The 22,314-nt window shown below is 41.2% G+C and overlaps 1 protein-coding gene across 2 annotated transcripts in view; it reads left to right on the top strand.

Moving 5' to 3' along the window:
• Positions 1–22,314, top strand: part of plpp4 (phospholipid phosphatase 4) — a 239,898-nt gene that overhangs the window by 122,696 nt on the left and 94,888 nt on the right. For both annotated transcript variants that reach the window (XM_052027399.1, XM_052027400.1), the window contains exons 3-5: positions 4,033–4,123; positions 4,247–4,310; positions 20,579–20,703. In XM_052027399.1, coding sequence (XP_051883359.1) covers positions 4,033–4,123; positions 4,247–4,310; positions 20,579–20,703 — 280 coding nt within the window. The remainder of the gene's footprint in view (positions 1–4,032; positions 4,124–4,246; positions 4,311–20,578; positions 20,704–22,314) is intronic.

Genomic DNA, 22,314 nt, shown 5'->3' with positions numbered 1-22,314 from the left:
AAAAGTTGGGCATCCAATCTTTCCCATCAATTGAGCCATTATTTCAGCTATAGACACACCTCTCTTTCCAGTTATAGTGATATTGATTATCTTTCCAGATATCAGTGTAGATGTGCTAAATAGTGGCTGAAGAATTAATGGTAATGAAAGCAGGACGCAGGATTTTAAATTTTACTCCTGTGACTCACTGTGTGGTCTGTTACTCTACCTCCTCCTTTCTGAAGAGCCTCAACGTTGCACAGGATTTTAAATTTTACTTCTTTTGGAGAGACACATTAAACACATATATTCTGCATGTAAACACACATCCCTAATGTGCCTGATGATCATTTGCGTCTCTGCTGCTTCCTATTTTTCCTGCTACCCACAAGGCTGACTTGCAGTGAAAAATGTGTAGATTAGGTCAAGGAAATTAAGAATAAGACTGAGCAAGACATTGAATAATAGATTTTACAAATATCCCACCTTTATATTCACAGCCTGAGGACAGGTTGTCATGTAAAAGGATTATGCTGACATATTATTTGTGTAGGATTTTGAGGAACTACTTGTATTTGCTGCAATCCATGTCTGATATATGGTAATAAACTCTGAGTGGCAGAGACTGAACCAAGAACGTTTTTTTCTTTCCTGCTGCAATGTTGCCACTGAGATTGAATTATTCTTTGTCTCAGCTTTTCTGTCTGACCTCTGTTACAACTGGAAGATGGCAAAAGCTCAAAAAGACAGCTACCCCTGTAAATGCTGTTGCCTTTTCAGGATGACATGAATGATTCAGCCAAGTCCTCAATGCATAAAATATTAGATCTTTTAAAAAAAAAATCAATGGACAATACCTGACATTTTTAATTTGAACATGTCTTCACTCAAATAATACCCAACATTTAATTTACAGGCTCAACTCATTATTTTTAATGATATTGACATTAAACTCAGTCATACAGTAATCAGCGACTTTGAAATTCTATCACAGTGCAGAACTTCTTCAGTCAACGCGCAACAGTTTTGGAACTGAAAATTCTAAACATATCACAAGTGTTGTTAAAACAAATACTCACTGTATGGTCTGTTACTCCGCCTCCTCCTTTCTGAGGGCCTCAACATTGCACAGTTCCTCACTTCCCTCAGTCTTTCCTTCCATAAATAGTAATAATAATTAGTGGTTGCTTGGTATTCAGAACTGCCCAATAGGAAGGAGATGGCCACACTGTTAGGGATCAGGAGAAAAAGAGATTATCTGAATGCTCATAATCATCAGTGATAAGGCAGGCTCGGAATATATCTTCAAAGTAGTTCAATGTAGCAAAGCTTCAGTGTACTCCAGTCCACCAAAGAGAGTGCATCTCAATGTAACGCACCCTAACATAATAGAGATATGTTGAGACATTGCACATTGAACCAATTGACCTTTCAAAGAGGAAGAGATGAAACTAACAGATGGAAGTATTATGTTAAGAGAAGATACAAATGAAAATGTTGTTCCTGCTGCACTTATCGGTACATTTGTACTTGTAGATTTACAGGGTAGTGGACCTGGTCTTGATGATGCTGGAAACAGGTACAAACAGAAAATGGCATTCAGCAGGTCAGACAGCATCAGTGAGGAGAGAAACAGAGTCAACACTTCAGGCCAGTGACCCTTATTATGAAAATTTGAAGCATGCTGGCCTTATTCTTTCATTGTAACTGTAGAGAAGTTTGACAGAGTTTGGATTTGGACCCTTCCTTGTACTCCTCCTCTCACATGGTGGCCTGCCACTGACAGCTGATGTACGACAGTGATGAGGGACTGGTATATCATGCATCATGTTTTCTATCATTATTGATGTACTGGATATTGGGAATGTGAGTTTCAAAAAAGCTTAATCCCCAATTTACACCTCAATCATATCACCCAGCTTCACTCCCACTGCTGCTTTATCCAATGCTGAAAACCTTCATCCAAACATTTGTAGCTATACATTTACAGGTAGTGGGCTTAGTTCGAATACTGTGATGGGATTGGGCAGCTATTTTTTGGCAAGCACAGATGTGATGGGCTGAATGGCCTCCACCGGTGTCATAAATTTCTATGATTTCATGACTGACTATTGTAATGCATTCTAGACTTTCCTCCCTTGCTGAAGGATAACCCTAATACTGGCTGCTCATGTCCCAACTCAGTGTGCATCCCATTCACCCATTGCTCCTTTGCTTGCCGTGCGTCCATTTTTAAAAAATCCTTCCACGTCCCTCCATGTCGTCCCTACTGTTTTGCACTGCCATCTTCTCTGGCCATAGACATCGGTGCCCCACAAACTTAGACCTCTTTTGCATCCCCCAACTTTAAACGTGCCACTACTGGCAGCTGTCTTCACCTTAAAACTCAATTCTTCAAGCAATCCTTTTGCCATAGAGTCATAGAGCATGGAAACAGGCCCTTTGGCCCAACTCGTCCTTGCCAACCAAGATGCCCATCCAAGCTAGTCCCATGTGCCCACATTTGGCCCATAACCTTTCCTATTCATGAACCTGTTAAAAGTTGTTATTGTACCTGCCTCAACCACTTCCTCTGGCAGCTCATTCCACATGGATACCACCCTCTGTGTTTTAAAAAAAAGGTTGTCCCTCAACTTCCCATTGTCTTTCCCCTGTAACAGAATACTGAGGGTACCTTGATACTGACTCACCTAACATTAATTTAGCTGACTCAGTATCTTTTTATTCATGTGGTAACACTCCTGTGAAATACCTTGGCATATTTTCTTCATGTCGAAGATGCTGTATAAGTGGAAGCTCATGCTGTTTGTCTGGGGCTAGTGGGGGACGGTAGTTGAAAATATTAGAGGTTGTGAGGTACAATCCATTCACATAAGACTATCAGGCCAGCTTTGACAAAGACCAGAACCTTTCCAAATGCTGAAGATTGAACCTTTAAACTACTGCTGCAACAGGACCTTCCCACAGAACCTCCAACGTCCTCATATGTCTGATAGGCAGCCACCCAATAACAATAATTAAATCAGACTTTTCTTTAGAAAATATTCTGGAGCAGCAGTGTAAGGGCTGGGGAGTGAAAGTTGCACCCTATTGTATTAGAGGCAGCATAGCTATTGAAAGAGAAAATATCTGCTGAGAAAATATACTTTTCAGAACAAATATTTGAAGTTGCGTCATCGGTACAATTCACAGCTTCCTTGCAATCAACCTTAAGCTGACTGAAAACCTGCAGCAACATTATCAAAGAAAACTGGTACTTATGCGAGGCTACACTGCAGTGCTCTTTGCTGTCGGGCTGTTTCAGACATTCAATCATCGCACCACAGAAAGCAGCAAACATAAGGGCAAAACCCACAGGACTCCAGACACAGGATTGTCAGATGTAATGATTTGATGTCTCCAATGTAGAATCAATATGGAAATAAATCATCTTAAGGTGGATCTTATCCTACACGGTGTTAAATAAATGTGCACCTTTTTATTGCACATTTGTCTGTATTTTGGTCATGGGATTACAGCCTTGTTGTATCTCTCTAGTTTCATGTTTTTACGTTCATTTGTATCTGCATTAATCTTTTATATTGAATTTTTGTAGCTGATAAAGTACTCCTCATGCTGGTAGTACATTAAGAATGCACAGAATACAAAATTATTGTTCATGTCAATACAGTAAAATATTAATCCAGTGGTTCCTAGTGAATTATATGCAATTAACTCTGAATAAGTATAAACCATTGTAATAGATGTACCAACATCAGCAACCTTTTCTTGAGGTGTATACATATGATAACTATAAAATCAGTCAACGTTAGCAGAAAGGTGCTAAAGGAAAATTCTCTTATGTATGGGATATAAAGGAGTGAAAAATTCATACATCTATCCCATTATGCCATTAAATACAGATTTAATTATATTAGCAACTGCACTTCATTGCATCTAAATGCCACTGCTTCACACCAGTTAGATATTTTAGGAGTTTGCTGTATTCAGTATTAATCCTGCACGTGGAATCTTGGTTGTGCTTCTACAGATTGTGTTTCATTGTCTTCACAGGCCATTTCATTCCTCACACCTCTGGCTGTGATCTTTGTGGTCAAAATAATTCGAAGAACAGATAAAACAGAGATTAAAGAGGCTTGTTTAGGTAAAGTATTCACTTAATGTATGTGGTTAACTTATGTTTTAATTTCTCTTCTGTTCTTTATATTGTCCTATTTGCTTCCAGTTTGAATTCATCCTATAACACCAGTATTTTTTTAATATTTAGCTGTCTCTCTGGCCCTTGCTCTGAACGGAATCTTCACCAATACGATTAAGCTAATAGTGGGAAGGTAAGTTGTCATTATTTAGTATATCATTTTAATCTCAGTACTGTGAATTCCATCAAATTATTTAGCACTGGCTCTGGGAAAATCAATGACACAGCTTGCTGTGCAAAATGAGAACCAGATTATACTTGCAATGAGGAAGAAATGGAACAACACTTTCCCTTGTCCATGTTCAGGCCTAGTGTACATTGAGTGTCAGGCAAAGGAATAAAAATGATGTGCATGAAGGAGTAATTCTTAGAAAACTAAGAACAGCCCATCATCATGCAAGATGAATTTGTGTTCAGGCTGATATAGTTCCACTTTGTTTAATTTCTGCATTGAATGGAGACTGAAGAAATCATGGTTTCTAATGAAATGCTTCCTCTGTATTAGTTCCTGAACAGAGATGTGATGTTACTACATATTACCTAGAAATCGACACTAGCGTTTTGCTTTGGGGAAACTGACTGGTCCAGAGCGGCAGTTTTATGCAGTTTCTCACCACCCTCTGCCTGATGTGTCATTGAGGGTTGTGTTTTCAGGTGCAGATCACACCCAACTCATTGCAACTTTACACATTATTTTGACGGACCCTGTCACATCAGGGTTGAGATGAGATATCTTTATTAGTCACATGTACATTGAAACACACAGTGAAATGTAGTGTTCTGGGAGCAGCCCGCAAGTGTCGCCACACTTCCGGTGCCAACATAGCATGTCCACAACTCCTCCTAACCTGTACGTCTTTGGAATGTGGGAGGAAACCAGAGCACCCAGAGGAAACCCACACAGACACAGGCAGAATGTACAAACTCCTTACAGACAGCAGCTGGAATTGAGCCCGGGTCCCTGGCACTGTAATAACGTTACACTAACTGCTACACTACCGTGCCTGCCCACATACATCACATTTTGTGCATCACATTTGCAGTGCACTTAACTCAACCACTTCAAATTGATGTTACCAGCCAGTCTGATCCTGACACCTCCAGAAGGAAGACTTTTCAGTAATAACCAGTTTAGTTCTCCTAGAAGATGCTGCTGAGCCAAGGAAGCTGCTCTTATTGTCCCTGAAACTTCTTCAATTTAACAGAGGAACACGAAAGAAGTGATCAGAGCAGGGATGAACTGAACCCATTTTTAGATATATAGTCGGCCATTTCCACAAACCAGAAATAACTACTTGTGCAGTAAGACTGAGGCCAACTGAGTTCCTGCAACAGGCCAGAGGCTCCCACAATTCCTTTGCCACCAGCACTTGCTCCTCTTCACTCATGGAGCATTAGTCAACCTCAGGTCTACACTGATTAACGAAAGGGTTCAGTTACCAAAGAACCCCTTCATTATACAGAAATTCATACACTAAACCCTTAAGTTTTGTGGGGGATACCATCTATTGTGAATGTTAAGAAAAGCAGTCAAAAGCTAATCGATCCCCTCCCAGTAAAAACAAATCGCACTTGTTTTGATAAGTTGAACCATACGAGTCATCCATCCATTGCTATTATAGCCAGATGCAAGAGCATGAGTGCTCAATGGTATTTCTCCCCCATCCTAAGTGGTTTGTTTATTTCACAGTCTCCTTCCCACTAACCTAGTCTGTTAAATGTTACTGGTTTTCATGAGCCTATGTTTGAAAGATAATCTCCAAATATGTTTCCTACCCTTCCTGTTACCGAACAAAACCATTGTTAAATGATGAATTAAATAAATCCCTCCATTGTAACAAAGATTCATTAAGTGCTATCGCAAGGCTAGAATCTACCTTGCTGCTCCTTGTTTACAGTTTACTGAGAATGATACATTGTGTTATGAACTACTGAGTTACTATGGGCTACTGACATCTACTCCCTAGATATACAAAAACAGAAAGCAAACTTATTTCAGTGTAAGTCTTTGTTCCAGTGAATAGTTTAGATATAAAGGCATGAGAAGGAGGTGGTCTTCTTACATGCCTAACCGTGGAGCTGTAGGCTATGGTTCAGTGGTAGCACCCTTGCCTCTGATTCAGAGTGGGTTCAAGCCCCAGTGCAAGGATTTGAGAACATAATCCGGGCTGACACATCAGTGCAGTAATAGGGATGTGCTGCATTATGGATGAGTTATTAAACCAAGGGCCTCTCTGCCCTCTCAAGTGGATGCAAACGATAGCAATAAATCATTTTGAAGAACAGCAGGAAATTCTCCTAGCGTCATGGCACTGTGACATTGTCCATCACTATATCACGAAAGGAAATGGATTGGCTAGGCTTCGTCAGGATTGCTGGAATTTGCTGTGTGCAAGTTTACTGCTAACATAACAGCAAGGAATACACTTCAAAAAAAGTACTTGCTGCAACTGTACAAGATATTGGTGAAACCACAACTGAAAGACTGTACAGGTAGTCCTGCTATAACATGATAATTACATTCCTAAGAAACCTCATGTTATAGAAAGTCGTGTTATAGCAGAACAGGCTGTAGTTGCCTTCAAAGCACAGATTTAAACAGGTTTTCCTGATCACGATCGCGCTGTAACCAATGCAGTCCCCGTAATGCAAGTAGAGTTCCCTAATCCATTAATCACGTTACAACCAATTCGGATTATGGAATCACGAGTTATAGCAGAACTACCTCTGTAAACTTGTGGTAGCTTTATTCAAGGGAGGATATACTTTCATTGAAGGCACTTCGGAGAAGGTCACTGGGGGATTCCTGTGATGAAGAGGTCGCTTTAGGAGGAAAGGTTGAGCTCAAAGAACAAAACATAGGGGATCTTGAGAGGCTTAACCGATCCTGAGAGGATATTTCCCTTCAAAGGAAACCTAGAATGATGGGGTATGTTTCAGAATAAAGGGTCACTTATTTAAAGTGGAGACGGAGAGGATTTTCTTTCCTCAGAGGGTGATAAATCTTCAGAATTCTCTAGTCTAGAGAGCTATGGAGGCTGGGTCATTGAGTATATTCAAGGCTGAGTAGGTTTTTGGACTGTAGAGGAGTCAAAGGTTATGGGGAGCCTGCAGGAAAGAAGAGCTGAGGTCAAGATCAAATCATGACTCTTTTTGAAAGCCCACAGCTGCTCCTGTTTCTTATCTTCCATGTACTCCATTGGCAGTAAAATGACTTGGGATGTGGTGAAAGTCTTCCTTTCATCGCCTACATCCCCCGAACTTTACGTCGAGTCTCTAAGCAAAGAGAGGCTGAGTTTAAAGGCTCAGCTGACAACTGATGAGATGTGTTGTCAATTCTGGTAAATAAACACCCTAAAGGCAGAAGGGAGAAAGACACTTAGCTGCTACCAGGCCATGTTTTATAGTGGCATTTTGTAAATATATCCACCAGTACTGTATTCCTGCATTATACAGTAACAGACCTGTCCTCCCCTCTACTGAACCCCAGTGTTATACAGAGACAGACCTATCCCCACCAGTACTGTATGCTACTGTTCTACAGAGACAGACTTCTGACCTCAGCCCTTGATGTACATAGACTTCAGTTTGACCAGGGCACCTTGGATGCCACAATGGGTCAAATGCTGCCTTGATATCAAGAGCAGTCACCCTCATCTGCGTGCTGAGAATTTAATAACAGCTGCACAAAAGTGATATATTTTTATTGCCTTGAGAAGTAGAAGAGCCATAAGAGTAATGAGCAATGTATAATTTTCATCTCAGTGACATTAAGTACAAGTCACACCATAATCCATTTCAGTTTGGTTTTCATTACATTATCTGTGTGTAGCAAGTGAACGTTTTGCCAAATTCCTTTTCAAGCCTTTAAGCCTTCAGCATCTTTGCTCACCAAGGTTTTTGGGTAAATAACATCACTTGACTGCTGAAGAAGGGAGGAAAAGGTCAACATCTACAGCCTTTGATAATTTCATTCACCAAATAAACACATCAGAACATATTTAAAAAGATGTGAATGAGGTAGGAAGATTAATGTGAACTTAATTAGTAATTAATGATAGATGTATCTATAATCAGATGTTATATTGCAGTCAAAGGAAATTAATTTGCATCCATTGCACCGAACTCACGAGCAGATGACCCAGAATCTCGGAAGTGGAGGTTACTCAGATGTCCTTTTGAAATCCATAGCAAGTGGCTTTATTTTCAGCTAGTCTCCTACTTGGCATGCTGATTGACAGGTTGATTGACTATCAGGAGGGAAAGCAGCCAAGGAGCCAATGGGAGGAGGGTAGGAGGTGTGTGGGGTGGGGGTTGATTTGAGTGAATCAGAGATTGCAGGATATATAAACAGGTCAGCCATTCAGGCCTGTAGAACATCCAGCCTATGTGCAGTGCTGTAGGGGTATTCATCATGGAACCAGTTCTTCAGCCTCCATTCCCCTGCGTAATTCCTGAGGGAACATGGCCACTAACAGTTAAAGATAAAATTCATGTTCAATGAAGGCACACTGCCTTTTAATGACTGACCTGTCTGTTGAAACTGTAGTGAGCAAGTTGAAGGTGGCTGGAGTTAATTTGAGATTTAAGATTGCATTACATCCCATTTTGCCCCAAAGTCACTGTCCTTGAGTATTAGAATGACCACTTCAATAAATTCAGCAGGATTATAGCAGAATTTGAGCTTCAGAGAATTGAACTGCTGTTGCAATCTCTTGTACTGTCCGCAGTAGCTGGAAGTAATATGGAAAAATTTCCGCACAGCTGTTGTATCATACCAAGATATGTTCTGGGTTGAATGTGTAGTTAATACTGTGTGCTGACAACATGGTGAATGTGGAAATCTTCTCTGCTTCTACATTATCAGCCAGAATGTAGAATAACTCATACAATTAATGTTTTGATTCATTATTGTGTTCATTGTGTGGCTTGCTGAAATGGAAATTATGATCAAATACAGCAATAAGACTTTTACAGTCTACTTTAATTATAAGAGAAAGCCTCTAAGGAGTTAGTATATCTTTTGGCAAATTATTTCTGGCACCGAATCCTAGTATTCAAATTTGAGTAGAATTCTGACGATCAATAATAAAGACCATGAAAATTTCTAGAAAAATCATACAGCTTACTGGTAATGTGGCTTTAAGAATGCATTGAGTTCCTTCATTCTGTCCACTTTTCAAATTATAGCTCACAAGTCTCCTTTAATTACTCAAATTGCAATAAGTGGTGAGTAAAGTAGACAAGGTTCACAGCTTGCACTGTGTGAATCACTTACTAATGCATCAAAAGGGGAGTTGCTGTGGCTTACGATAGAGATGTTATTCTCATTTCTAAGACAAAATTCAATGGTGTATTTGAGGGGAGCACCAGTAGAAAAATTGGCACTGCTCTGTTGGTAACTTTCCTTTTGATATCTGCTCCCCAAAGTGAATTCCACATTTGCTGGTAACAAATCACCAAACTTTCCTTAATAATTTTTAGTATTTATAATCTAGTGCTGTTTCACATTGCCAGATCAAGCTTAGTTTATTGTACTTCCTAATGCGTGCACAGACTTTCCTCCATTTTCTGGATTACTTTTGTTCTTTGATTTACAGTCACATTAGCATTCCAACATAAATCTGTAAACTTGGAAAATCTGAAAAAAGTAATGGAAAATGATATCCTTCCATATCAACTGCAGGCTAAGCATTGAGAGACTGCCTCCTCTGGCTGGAGAGTAGGGAGTATAATCTCAGGATGAGGAGTTAGCCAGTTATGACTAAAGTAAGCAGAAATTTCTTTGTGAAGGATGACAAATCCTCAGAATTATCCACTTCAGATTCATTGTATTTATTCAAGACTGAAAAATGATAGAGCAACAAACAGTCTGCTGGAGGAACTCAGCAGGTTAAACAGCATCTGTGGGGGGGGGGGGGGGGAGAGAGTCAATGTTCTAGGTCGAAACCCAAAACATCAATAATTCCTCCCACCCCCATAACAGATGCTGCTCAACCTGCTGAGTTTCTCCAGCAGACTGTTTGTTGCTCCGGATTCCAGCATCTGCAGTTTCTTGTGTCAACAAATGATAGATTTTAGGGCACTCAGGGAATCAGGAGATCAGGCAGGAAAATGAACGAGACTCCGGGTCATCTGTGGAATGGTGGAGCAGGCTCAGGCCCATATTGCCAACTCCTGCTTCCAACATTCTTAATGGGCCAGTGAACATCATAAATGTTAAGGTTTTGAGTGGTAGTCTGCAGAATGCTGGGTAGTTCACAGATGCTGGCCTACTTCTCCTCTCTTTGGTGCTAACTGATGTTTGGCATTTCCAGTAACTTCAGGTTTTTGTTTGTGATAAGATAAAAATTAAATTTAGTAACATGAAATGGATTACTGTGAATGGCCCATGGTTATAATCAGCAATTATAAATCTTCGCATAAAGCTAATAAAGCCCAAACAAGAGTTTCAGAATGCAGCAAACTATTCAGTAATGATGTCCTGGCTTGGTGCCTACTTGATGACACAATACCTATAATACATTTCAATTGTGCTTGAGTTTACAGTACCATTATTTGCACTGTAAAGAATTCTTCTGATTGTTTTCCTACACGAGCATTACTTTTTCTCTTTGTTTGAACTGATCATTTTGCTTGCATGCAGGACCAAAAAGAAAACTGAAATTAATGTTTAAAAGCTGACACAAGATGCATGAGACACATACCACAACATTCATAGCCAGGCAAAGCATTAGCTTTGCGAATTGAATAAAAAGAGTATAAATGCATTTATATGGCCCCTGTCATGACCACAGAATGCCCCAAAGAGTTTTGCAGCCAAAGTGCTACTTTTGAAATGGGTACTTTGTCAGTTCTCACTCTGCCTGATCCCATATGAAGGTAATGCGATCATTAGCAATTCATCTATTTCAATAATGTTGGTTTGGAGATAAATATTACCAGGTCTACACTTCTTTATGAAATGTTGCTTTGGATTCCTTATATCCAATGAGGTTGGGAAGTGGAAGCTGGGGACAGAGTGAGTCTCAGTTTAATGTCTCATCTGACATTGCAGGACTCCATACTTCTTAGGCAGTCGCTCAGGGTCAAGGATAACTTGAGCAGTGGAAGATGCAAGTGCTTGAATTTTTTTAACATGAGTGACCATCATACACAAGCCACCATATGATCCTGACGGAGCAAGGTCTCGGTCCAAAGCTAAGGAAGACCATTAGAGACCAGGCTCTGCTCCACTGACTTAGTGCACACACATAAGTGGATGCTGTAGAACAGGTACTTCTACTAGTCTTACCTACACTTACAGAGGGCAGGGACTGAACTACCAATAGCTGTACAAGAGTCTGACCTTAGGATTTAATAAATGACAGCAAGTCACAACTCTCTGTGTGATGATCTACCTTCACCTGAGTTGAGAAATTACAATAAGTTAAGATTATGGCTGACACTAAGACCTCTGATACTGTCTCTTTCTAAATAATGAGTTTAATCCTGTGTATTCATGGTCAATCCACCAAGGATCCAGTGACGTCTGTCTTCTGGTGACTGACCAGTTCACCCCCTTCCCAACTGCAGCTTTTTTTCATCTTCATTACCAGGAACTGGGCATCACCAGCAAGACCATGGTTCAGTGCTGATCCCCAATTGCCCTTGAGAAGGTAGTGGTGCGTTGTCTTCTTGAATTGCTACAGTCCTTCTGGAGAAGGTATTTTATAGATGATATATACTACAGCTACTAAGCACCATTGATGGAGGGAATGAGTCTTTAATGTGATTGATAGGGTGCCAATCAAGCAGACTGCTTTGTACTGGATGTATCAAACTTCTTGAGAGTTGTTGGCACTGTATTCATCCAGGTAAGTGGAGAATGTTCCATTATGATCTGATTTGAGCATTGTAGATAGTGAAAAGGCTTTGGGGTGTCAGCAGGTGAGTCACTTGCCACAGGATACTGAGAATCTGACCTGCTCTTGCAGCTATGTGGCAAATCCATTTGTCTCTACGGTCAATGGTGAATCCACGATATTGATGGAGGAATCTTAGGGATTGTGATACCATTGTAACACCATTGAATGTAGGTGGTTAGATTCTATTTTATTGGAGATGGCCATTGTACACCATTCCATTGGTACTGCAGTCAAAAGCTGGCCTGTATCATATGCTTTGTTCAACTAAATCTGCCACCATTATTACCCTACATCCTCTGCATGGTGAACTGTGTCATCCCACGTTGCTCCAACCACCGCTGATTCCAAAAGGAAGGTTTAAGGTGAATGATAGGGTCAGTGAGTGGATGGCTATGCTGTCAGATATGGAGGACTGATTTTTTTATCCTCCTGAAACTAAAGCTTCCTGACTGGCAGCTCCAGGAGGATAAAAATCAATTTTTTTTAACTTTTGTCTGTGTGCTACTTCACTCAGATATTTTGCATCTCTTAACAGAGACAGCAATTGATGAGTGATTGAAGAACAGATAGAGACCGTTAAGCATAGATGTCTGTGATCACAAACCAACTTGGGCATTTTGATTGAAGCATCTCCAGTCCCAATTGCCTGGCCGGAGTTTGTTCCAGTGACTGACAGTGCATCCTCTTCATAATGAATTAATGTGCGGATCTCTGTGTTTCCTCCCCCAGAGGCTTGCTATTCCCTTCCATCATATGCTATCTTCTCCTGCAGGAGGAATGTGCTCTGCTAATTGACAGTTGCAGACTCCAGCTCCTTCAGCCAGAATCTGTCAGCATTCATGAAATAAATGATAATAATAGCAGGCAGATGGGAACATGTACCTTAGAAGTGAGAATTTAAGGAGCCAGTGAGCATTACAGAACCCAAGGCAACTGACATGAATGATGCCATGTTTTGGTACTTCTGGGGCAAGAAACAATGGTGCATTTTTTTATAATCATGTAGGTAAGTTGTGAGACTATGTGACATAATGACATCATCAATGTTCAGTTGTTGCTATTCATCTATAATAAAGTACATACCTTTATTCAGCAACTCCTGGCACTTTCTAAACTATTCATGTACAGTAGGTAGAGCCTACCAGAATTCCCAGCCTAGTTCACAGTCTCTCCACAATTACAACAGGCAAGAAAAGTTTCTATTACCAGCTCGAATAGGCATGAACCAGGCAAAGTTGTCATTTGAAACATTTTCCGCAAAAGCTCTGAGCCACTGCTCATTGACAGCGTTCACCAGAGGACCCCAAAAAAGCTGAGATGTGAGGGAAAAAATAGGCCAGCCACAGAAATTCCAAGTGTAAGACGAGCTGCTGAATTTGCCAGGTACTTGCGATTGAGATAAGAAAGAGAGGCAGCAGCAGTCGTTCTTAAAGTGGAGGTAAAGCGGCAAGAAATATGTAAGTCAGCAGCAAGGTGGGGAAATGTTAGGTCTAGAAGAGAGTTTGAATAGTCTATCACCACTAGCCAGCGACAGGACTCAAAAATAGTGGTTCAAGTATATTCAGCAAGACTTGTTAATGATTCACATATTATGGATGGAAATGTTTTTCATGACCAACAAAATTCTTAAGGTGGAAGAACTGGTTGAGAATGCATAAGGTTTGTAGGAGCCTCAGGAAGTGATGTTACTCCCTAATCTAATAGCTCTGCAAAAAGATAAAGATATCCTGATTATATCAGTTCCAAAGCTAGTAAAGTAGTTTGACTCTCAAATGTTTAAGGTACCACCCACATCCAGAAAATGGGAGAAACAGTGGGTGATTATATTGTCAGGCTGAAAGACCTATCAAAACACTGTAATTCCACAGAGTTTTTTAGATTGTGCACTAAGAGACAGATTCAAGTGTGATTTGAATGATAAAAGGATCCAATCTAAGTTGTTAGGCAAAGGTGCCTCACATTTCAAGAGGCTAGCCACACTGCAACTTCATTGGAGATGATAGCCAAAAATACCTGAGAATTCTATTCCTTGCCAGCAACAGATTTAATGGTAACATCCAATCAAGAGGTAACATTCAAATTATTAGTCTGGTTGCCTTTCACTTTAATCCTCCTTCCCCTTCCCATTCTGTTCTTTCTATAGTGTCCTACACTGCTCCTGGGACAACTACCATAAATTTGAGGATCAGCACCTCTTCTTCCCTCTGGGTATAATGCAGCCTTCGGGACTACATATCAAAATTAATAATTTCAGATAACGTGCTTTTTTGGTTTGTCTCGGAACTGGCCATTTCCGCCACAAGGTTATTCCCCTGTAATTTCAGCTCAGTTTTTCTCACACTAACTGAACTCTTGAACATCTGCAACATTCTCCTTTAGGTTTCAGCCCTCAGCAACAACTCTGACCTGCATTTTGCAGCGTTTACATGTCCCATTGTTTTCCCTCTCCCTTTAACTACCCTCATTAATCTATCAACTCAGTCACCTCCGTAAACAGCAGAATCACCTCACCATCCCTGGCCTCATCCTTTGATGTATCCATCCTTTCTCCACACTTTCTGCAACTTATAACTAATTTGCTTTCTCTCTTTCCCAATTCTGATGACTGGTCTTCAGTCTGAAACGCTTAACTCTGTTTCTCTTGCTACCTGACCTGCTGGGTATTTCCAATATCTTCTATTTTTAGTCTGGATTGCCAGCATCCGCAATTTTTTAATTTTGACTCATGATGGAGCCTCTGCAGCCATGATGATCTTTTCATTGTAGCCAATGTAGAGGCTGACCAAAAGTAAACCAAACCCCCCCACCACACTCACCATGCCTCTTCTTTTCTTCCCTTTCCTAGCCTCTCTTTCTTTTTTTCTCCTCACCTATTTCTTTTATTTCCCTTTCCTCCCCTCCCACCCATGTCACCTGCCTCCATGCCTTTGACCCATCCCCTGGTGGATGTGCTCTCCCCTCCTCCCCTGCACCTGCCCATCACTATCTCTTGCCTGCATCTACCTATCACCGCCCTGTGCCCACCCCACCTCCCCTCTTTTGTCCACCTATCACTGCTCTGCTTTTCCCTCCTCTATACTGGGTTTCCCCTCTTCCTATCTTCAGTCCTGAAGAAGGCTCCTGACCCGAAACGTTGACCACCTGCTTTTCTCCACGGATGCTGCCTGGCCTGCTGAATTCCTCCAGCATCTTGTTGTGGAACATAAATAGTCCAAGTGTGCTTTTGTACAGCCAGAGGTTGTATACCCTTGTCTGAGTGTGTTTGAATATAGTTAAGTAAATAACTCATGGCTATGTGACATAATGATATCATCAAGGCATAAGCACCAGCTGTTCAGCTAAGCAGCTATCAGTCTGCTGGAGGAACTCGGCACGTCAGGCAGCATCTGTGGGGGAGGGGGAAGGAATTGCCGACGTTTCGGGTCGAAACCCTGCATCAGGACCAGCTGTTCAGTTGGTACTGATAGTATGGAATAAAGTGCACATCTTGGTTTCAAAGGTCCTGGTGCCTTCCAGAAAATTCTTGAAAATAAATCCTGTCAGCACTCCCAAGCAAATTAACAGTCCTTTCTGCAAATACATTACAGAAATAAAGTAGGTTGCCATAGTCTGAAGGACATTGCTTGCATATGAGAGGAAGAAACAGCTATTTGTTTGTGTGTTAAGGCTAACTTTCCTGTTCCAGTGACAACTCAATTTATGTTTGCTGACCTTGTGCATCATTGTAATTCCTCTGACACTGCAGCAAGACCCTTGGGTTTATTGAGGACCGAGTCTCGGTCATAACCTCTTCCTGTTGCCTGAACTGCTACATCTGAAGGCTCTTCCCCACTGTTCCAACAATTCCATTCCTCTTTTGATTTAGCAAGTCATAGCTTCAGATTGGGTTTCAAGTAAGTTTAGTGTTCACTCTTTTTTCTTCTTGCAGTGCCTCTCAGATTCCCTTTAAGCTGAAGCCACTCTGTAAATAAGGAACCTGGTCCTTGCTCTGTTACTTTCAAAACGTTCTGTTCTCCTCACATGCCTGGGTAACTCAGAGCCCTGTGCTGCCAGTCGTTGTGTAGAGCAGGTGACCCAGGAGTGCTTTTGTGGCCTGCGTCCTTGGAAATCAACAGATGGAAATCACATCCTGGCACATGATCAAACATCAGGAATTTCAGGAATTTCATTGGTTGGCAATTTCAAGGGAACTGTCAGGAGCAACAGAAGTAGCTTTACACAGTCTTAGAACAAACTGCTGGAGGAACTCAGTGGATCAAGTAGCATTTGTGGAGCCAAAGGAATAGTGGATATTTTGGATTGAGACTCTGCCTCAGGACTGAGAGTGTAGAGGGGAGATGATCGGTATAAAGGAGTGAGAGGGAGGGTTGAGGCAGAGGAAGGCAAGTGATAGGTGGAACCAGGTGCGGTGGGGGATGATGGGCAGGTGGAGCAAGATGGGGGAGGCAGAGGGGCGGAGTCAAACAGTGGTTGGTGGGTGATATTCAGAGACAGATGAGGAAAGAGCAAGGGGGGGGGGGAGCAGATGGACCCAGGTGGGGAAGGTGAGGGTGGAGGAAGAGACAGAGGCTGGAAGGTGCCAAATGGAAACAAGATATTAAGACAAGATATTTATTTATTAGTCACACGTACATCGAAACACACCGTGAAATGCGTCTTTTTGTATTACTGAGAATGTGCTGGGGGCAGCCCGCAAGTGTCGCCATGCTTCCGGCGCCAACGTAGCACGCCCACAGCTCCTAACCTGTGCGTCTTTGGAATGTGGGAGGGGACCGGAGCACCCGGAGGAAACCCACGCAGAGATGGGGAGAACGTACAAACTCCTTACAGACAGCGGCTGCAGATGCTGGAATCTGATAAGTAAGGAAGGCGGTAAGTGGAACCAGATAAGGGAGGGATGATGGGCGGAGGAAACCGGATGGGGGGAGGGGATAGGAGAATGAGAAAGTGCAGTGTGTGAGTGATAGGCAAATGGAACCTGGTGAGAGAAAGGAGCACAGGAAGGTGCAGGTTGCCTGAATTTGGAAGGTTCAATGTTCGTCGGGTTGTAGACTACCCAAGCACAATATGAGATGCTGATCTTAGTGGCAGAAATTGATAAGAAATGAGTTAAAGCAGCAGTGGGGATGCTGGTCAAACCCCTGCTCTCCAATACACAGTCACCCTGGATGACCACCGGTTGTTTGCTCACTGCCATTCCTGTGAAGGTTGGCTTCCCTCCCAATGGCCTTCCAATTCAAGTAAGGTCTTTGCTAAAAATAGTAAGGAGACAGCTAGTAAAACTGTAGATAAAACTCCCAAAGAACAGAAAGTCATGGCATGATGGTGCAATGTGGAGACTCTCACCCATTTCTTGTGGATTTAGACAAAGATGTGTGATTGTACTTTACCTATTTTGGACCTCTCTACACTGCTGTGCTCAACTGAAGCTGAGTTGTGAATGCTTCTATATTTCCTCACCTCCATGAGGTCCTTCATGCTGGGGACAAGACCCATTTTAATTGCTCACAAAAATCATGTGTGCTCAAGAGTTTCTGTTGCTCATTTCACTCCATTGGAAAAATAGATAGGCTGGTGATTCTCCTGCAGAGTGTGTCTTTGATACACAGATCAATAGATTTGAAGCTGGAATAAACATTCTAACAGTGAAGTACACCACAGTCCTCCAACAGACACCACAGGGAAAAGGATAGTAACTTGAATTGGCAGGCAATCCACATGTGAAGCTGCTATACACAGAGATGAAGAAAGCATTCTCAGGCACATTAACTGGCCTTACCTGATACACTATAAGGGAGTAGGAGGGTCCACAGCTGAAGGTGACCATGGAACCTTCTGACGCCTCGGATGTTTTAGATCAGGCCCAAGACCTATGTGTGACTCGAGAACTGCAGCAATATTGGTGACTCATAACTGACCTATGAAATGGCCTGGCAGTGGTATCACAACCATTTGGTTAAAATGCAAGGACTTCAGCATTTCAAGAAGACGACTCACCTCCAACTTTTCAAAGCTATTTGAGGATCGGTGATAAATGTTGGCCTTGCAAGTTACACCTGCACCCTGAAAAATTTTTAAGGGTGTGGCTGCAAGTTCCCACCTCTGGTATCACATTGTCCCATCACCTGTCAGTGGTACACAACGGCCCCTCCCATTTCTGACTTGCCACTTCAAGGAAAGGCTAAACCAAGTCAGTCCCAATGGATGAAGAGGCACTTCCCCTTCAGAACCAACACCTCATAAGTTCATAATTCCTACATCATTTTTGAAACCGTGAGGTGACTACATTGTGAATGAAAGGAGCTTGATCCTCTGAAACTCTGCAAGAAACTGGTGAGGATTCCCTAACCAGTGCCATTTTACCATATATTCCATATTCTTTGGGAGTTGTAAGCCAACATCTTTCTAGTTGTTTTCACATTATATTTTAGTACTGACCTCATTTGAGTTTGGTTGATCATTGGGAGGGAACTAAATTTGTAGGGGTTTGACAGTAACCCACTTCTACAGCTGGTCAACAGAATATCCTGGGTGAGCACATTTTGGGACAGAAACATCACCAACACTGCTGAACCTGATTCCTTGTCTTTTACTGCTGCTCTCTCTTGGGAGATTCACTGAAGCTCTGTTGATGTCCAGGACCATTACAAAATAGATATTAGACAATGTCCAAGTGTCAAGTTAGATGTTTCACTTGGCACATCCTTTAAAAATATATCACCAGTGGCTTGAAAATTGTGAACGTTATTTGGATCTATTTTCATCAGTACACCATCACTATAAGAATTAATGACCCAATTAATCTCTTCACTATAATACAGTGCTTAAGCATCCCTGCCAACCAGTTAGTCTAAAAGCTATATATGTAAGAAAGTTTCAAATGTTTGAACTTTTTTTAAATGCTTGATGCACCTTGTTGCCATGTTTTCCAAAGCGGCATTCCTAACCTCATTTCTACACTTAAACACAGGTTTAGTTTTGATTCCTTACACAAAATTTACAATCTATGGGCACTTATGCATGCTTAGGTCGTTACTGAATGCAAATAGGATTACAGAATCAATAGCCAATGATCATAATAATCTGAGTAATCAGTCTTCTCATAGGTCTGCTGAACTCCCTGAACAACTTCCCATCACATTAAGAGGCTGGTTGTGAAAGTCTATAATTTTCTATTAGTTTTAGTATACCTGAGTCCAGATCTGTCACATGAATCCTTAATCCTGAAAGGTACATCAGCAGTACATGATACTGCTAATTGCACCAATTCGATTAATCATCAAATACAGGATCACTGTGCTTCAGCGCAGCAACCTTTTGTCTCATCTTGTTGACCCTTTCTGTGTTTTCCAATAGATTGATGTAAATTGCATTCTTATTAAGCGTTTAACTTTAATATCTTTGAGAAATCAAGACACTTTTGTAAATACGTCAACATAGTTTTAATGAGGCACACAAACACATATATTAAAAACTATAGATTATTTTTCTACTGAATATGTTAAAAATCTTATGTCCACATTTCCATTTTCCTTTGTAAATTTCTTACACCACTTTTATAATATAAGGTATTTATGTAAACTTATCACAGTGCAGTGACAGTAAGTAAAGCCATTTTATTGCTACTGCTGATGAGACAACTTCATTTCTCTGTGACAAATTTACATGAGGGGTTTCTATTACAAATTCATTTAACAGAACTTAAACTGCAAATGTGAAATGGTGGGCAGAATAGCAGACTTTAGAAGAGGGACTCATTTACAGCTGCATACCATTGTTTGACCATCCTCATCTTTTCACTTGCTTCCGATGAAGCCATTACTATTGACAGCAGTTGTTCAGTTATCTCTGAAGCAGAAGGCTGTTGCCCTGCCACAAATACTTGAGCACAAGAATCCAGGATGACACTTCTGCACACATAAACCATAAACTTATAAATAAAAGACGGTCAAAGTGCTTCAGATGAGCAATGTGATGCCACAGTTCAGGTTTTGCTTCTCTGGGTTATGAGTGTGTAGATTCTAGTCCAGAGCAACTACTCAACTGGATGAAACATTTTTTTCTTTTCTTAGTGTTCCTATGTATAAAATTCTTTTCTTAAGACATTTATGACTCCAGCATCAGAAAATTGGACATTTAGAAGATGAGGCACTGATGTACGAGTTAATTCAAAAACTTGTACATTATAATTGGTTGTAGAGAAGCCTTATTAAGTTTCAATCTCAGTCAATATCTTTTGCAACACAGGAGAGACTATCTTCAATTAATCTGCAAATCCACCTTGATGATATCACTCCAGTGAACTTTTTTCATCATTGCATGGAATTCCTATCACATTCAGCAGAACATCGCTTCAAAGCATCTCTTTTTAGGGTAAATTGTTAAGGCTATTGCAAGGTAATTACTAACCTATCATGGTGTTTGCCCTAAAGCTATTTTTTTTTCAACTCATGAAACTGTTTTAAAATCTCATGATTTTTGTTTTGTTTTACAGACCCCGACCTGATTTCTTTAACCGCTGTTTTCCCGATGGTGTGATGAACCCTGAGATGCACTGCACAGGTGACCCAGATGTAGTTTCAGAAGGCAGAAAGAGCTTTCCAAGCAGCCATTCCTCTTGTAAGTCTGAAATAATTCTCTCTATTTTAATTGCGCTTCTTGGCTTTTATCTCGTGCCATTTTACAACTCACTGGCACTGGTCCTCGTGTTGCCTTTGCACTTCTTCAGCTAGGTGACAGGCTCGCTGGAATTTCTTCCCCCCATACCTTATGTGCCTGTGCAACTTTGAAAAAGCAGTTGTTTGTTTCCCTGTGACAAAGGATTTAAATTGAAAAGAAAAGTTTTGCTTTAGATTAGTCAAAGCATCTTTTGAAGAAATCTTCAATACTAAAGCAAAATTCCATAAGGCCATAAGATATAGGAGCAGAATTAAGCTATTCAGCCCATCGAGTCTGCTGGGCCATTTCATCATGGCTGATTTCTTTTTCAACCCCCTTCTCCTGTCTTCTGTCCGTAACCCTTAACCCCCTTACCAGTCAAGAACCTACCAATCTCCGCCTTAAATACATCGAATGACTTGGTCTCCATAGCCCTTTGTGGCAATGAATTCCACAGATTCACCACCCTCTGGCTGAAGAAATTGGTACTCATCTCAGTTCTAAAGGGACGTCCCTTGATTCTGAGGCTGTGCCCTCGGATCCTAGACCTTCCTACTAATGAAAGCATCCTGTCCACGTCCACTCTATCCAGGCCTTTCATTATGTTCTTGGAGCCCCCCTCCAAGTCAAAAACTCAAGAAGGTGTTCTGAAGCTAAATAACATTGCAAACCTTACAGAATTAAATCAATGGTAAAACAGTAAAATTTAGTGATGGGATTTCACCCGTCCTGCCTTAGTAACTGATGCAAGATGGGCAAAGGCAAAGGAGAAGCAAAGCAAAGGGTGTTATTGGCGTACAGCTGAGGTTTCTGGCAGAATTGTACGGCAGATGGGAATACACCCTCCAAAACTTCTGTTCTTGTGAGGTCACTGCCACAAATGTCTTTGTTTTTTTTTTACATAATTTATTATATGGCTGGCATTTTTTCTCTTCTTCCTGCATTGACATAAAGGTTTAGCAACAGAAGAAGGCCAGTAGACCCATCATATTTGTCAACTGCAGGAAACAAACTGCTGGAGGAACTCAGCAAGTCAGGCAGTATCTGTGGAGGCAGAGGGATGGTCAATGTTTCAGGTCAAGACCCTGCATCAAGATTGAGAGCATGGAGGGGAGATAGCTAGTGTAAAGAGGTGAGGTGGAGGTGGGGACTGGCAGGTGATAGGTGGAACCAGGTGAGGGAGGGGGAGTGGTGGGATTGGGAGATAGTGGTTGGTGCGTGATAGGTAGAACCAGAAAAGGAGAGAAAAAAAATGTCAACTCTTTGCACGAGGAAACCTAGACAATTCCTACTGCCTTGGTCTCTACCTAGAGCTTTGCATTTCCCAGTTTCAGAAAATGGGCTACTTACCTCACCTTAGACAATTCAGAAAACTTTGCTTCCCCACAGCAAAGAATTACCTATTGCTATGACCCTTTACAAGCAAGTTTCTCCTTTTGCCACTTTATCATAAAGTGGCCATTTTACAATTTTGACGTATTTCCAATATATTTACTTGATAATGAAAATTTTTAAAAACTGAAAAAAGAAATCTGCCTTTATTTACTTGATACTTATGAAGAAAAATATCAA

The sequence above is a fragment of the Pristis pectinata genome, chromosome 12 (genome assembly GCF_009764475.1).
Source record: "Pristis pectinata isolate sPriPec2 chromosome 12, sPriPec2.1.pri, whole genome shotgun sequence".
NCBI lineage: Eukaryota > Metazoa > Chordata > Chondrichthyes > Rhinopristiformes > Pristidae > Pristis > Pristis pectinata.
This window is presented reverse-complemented; position numbering and strand designations above follow the sequence as displayed.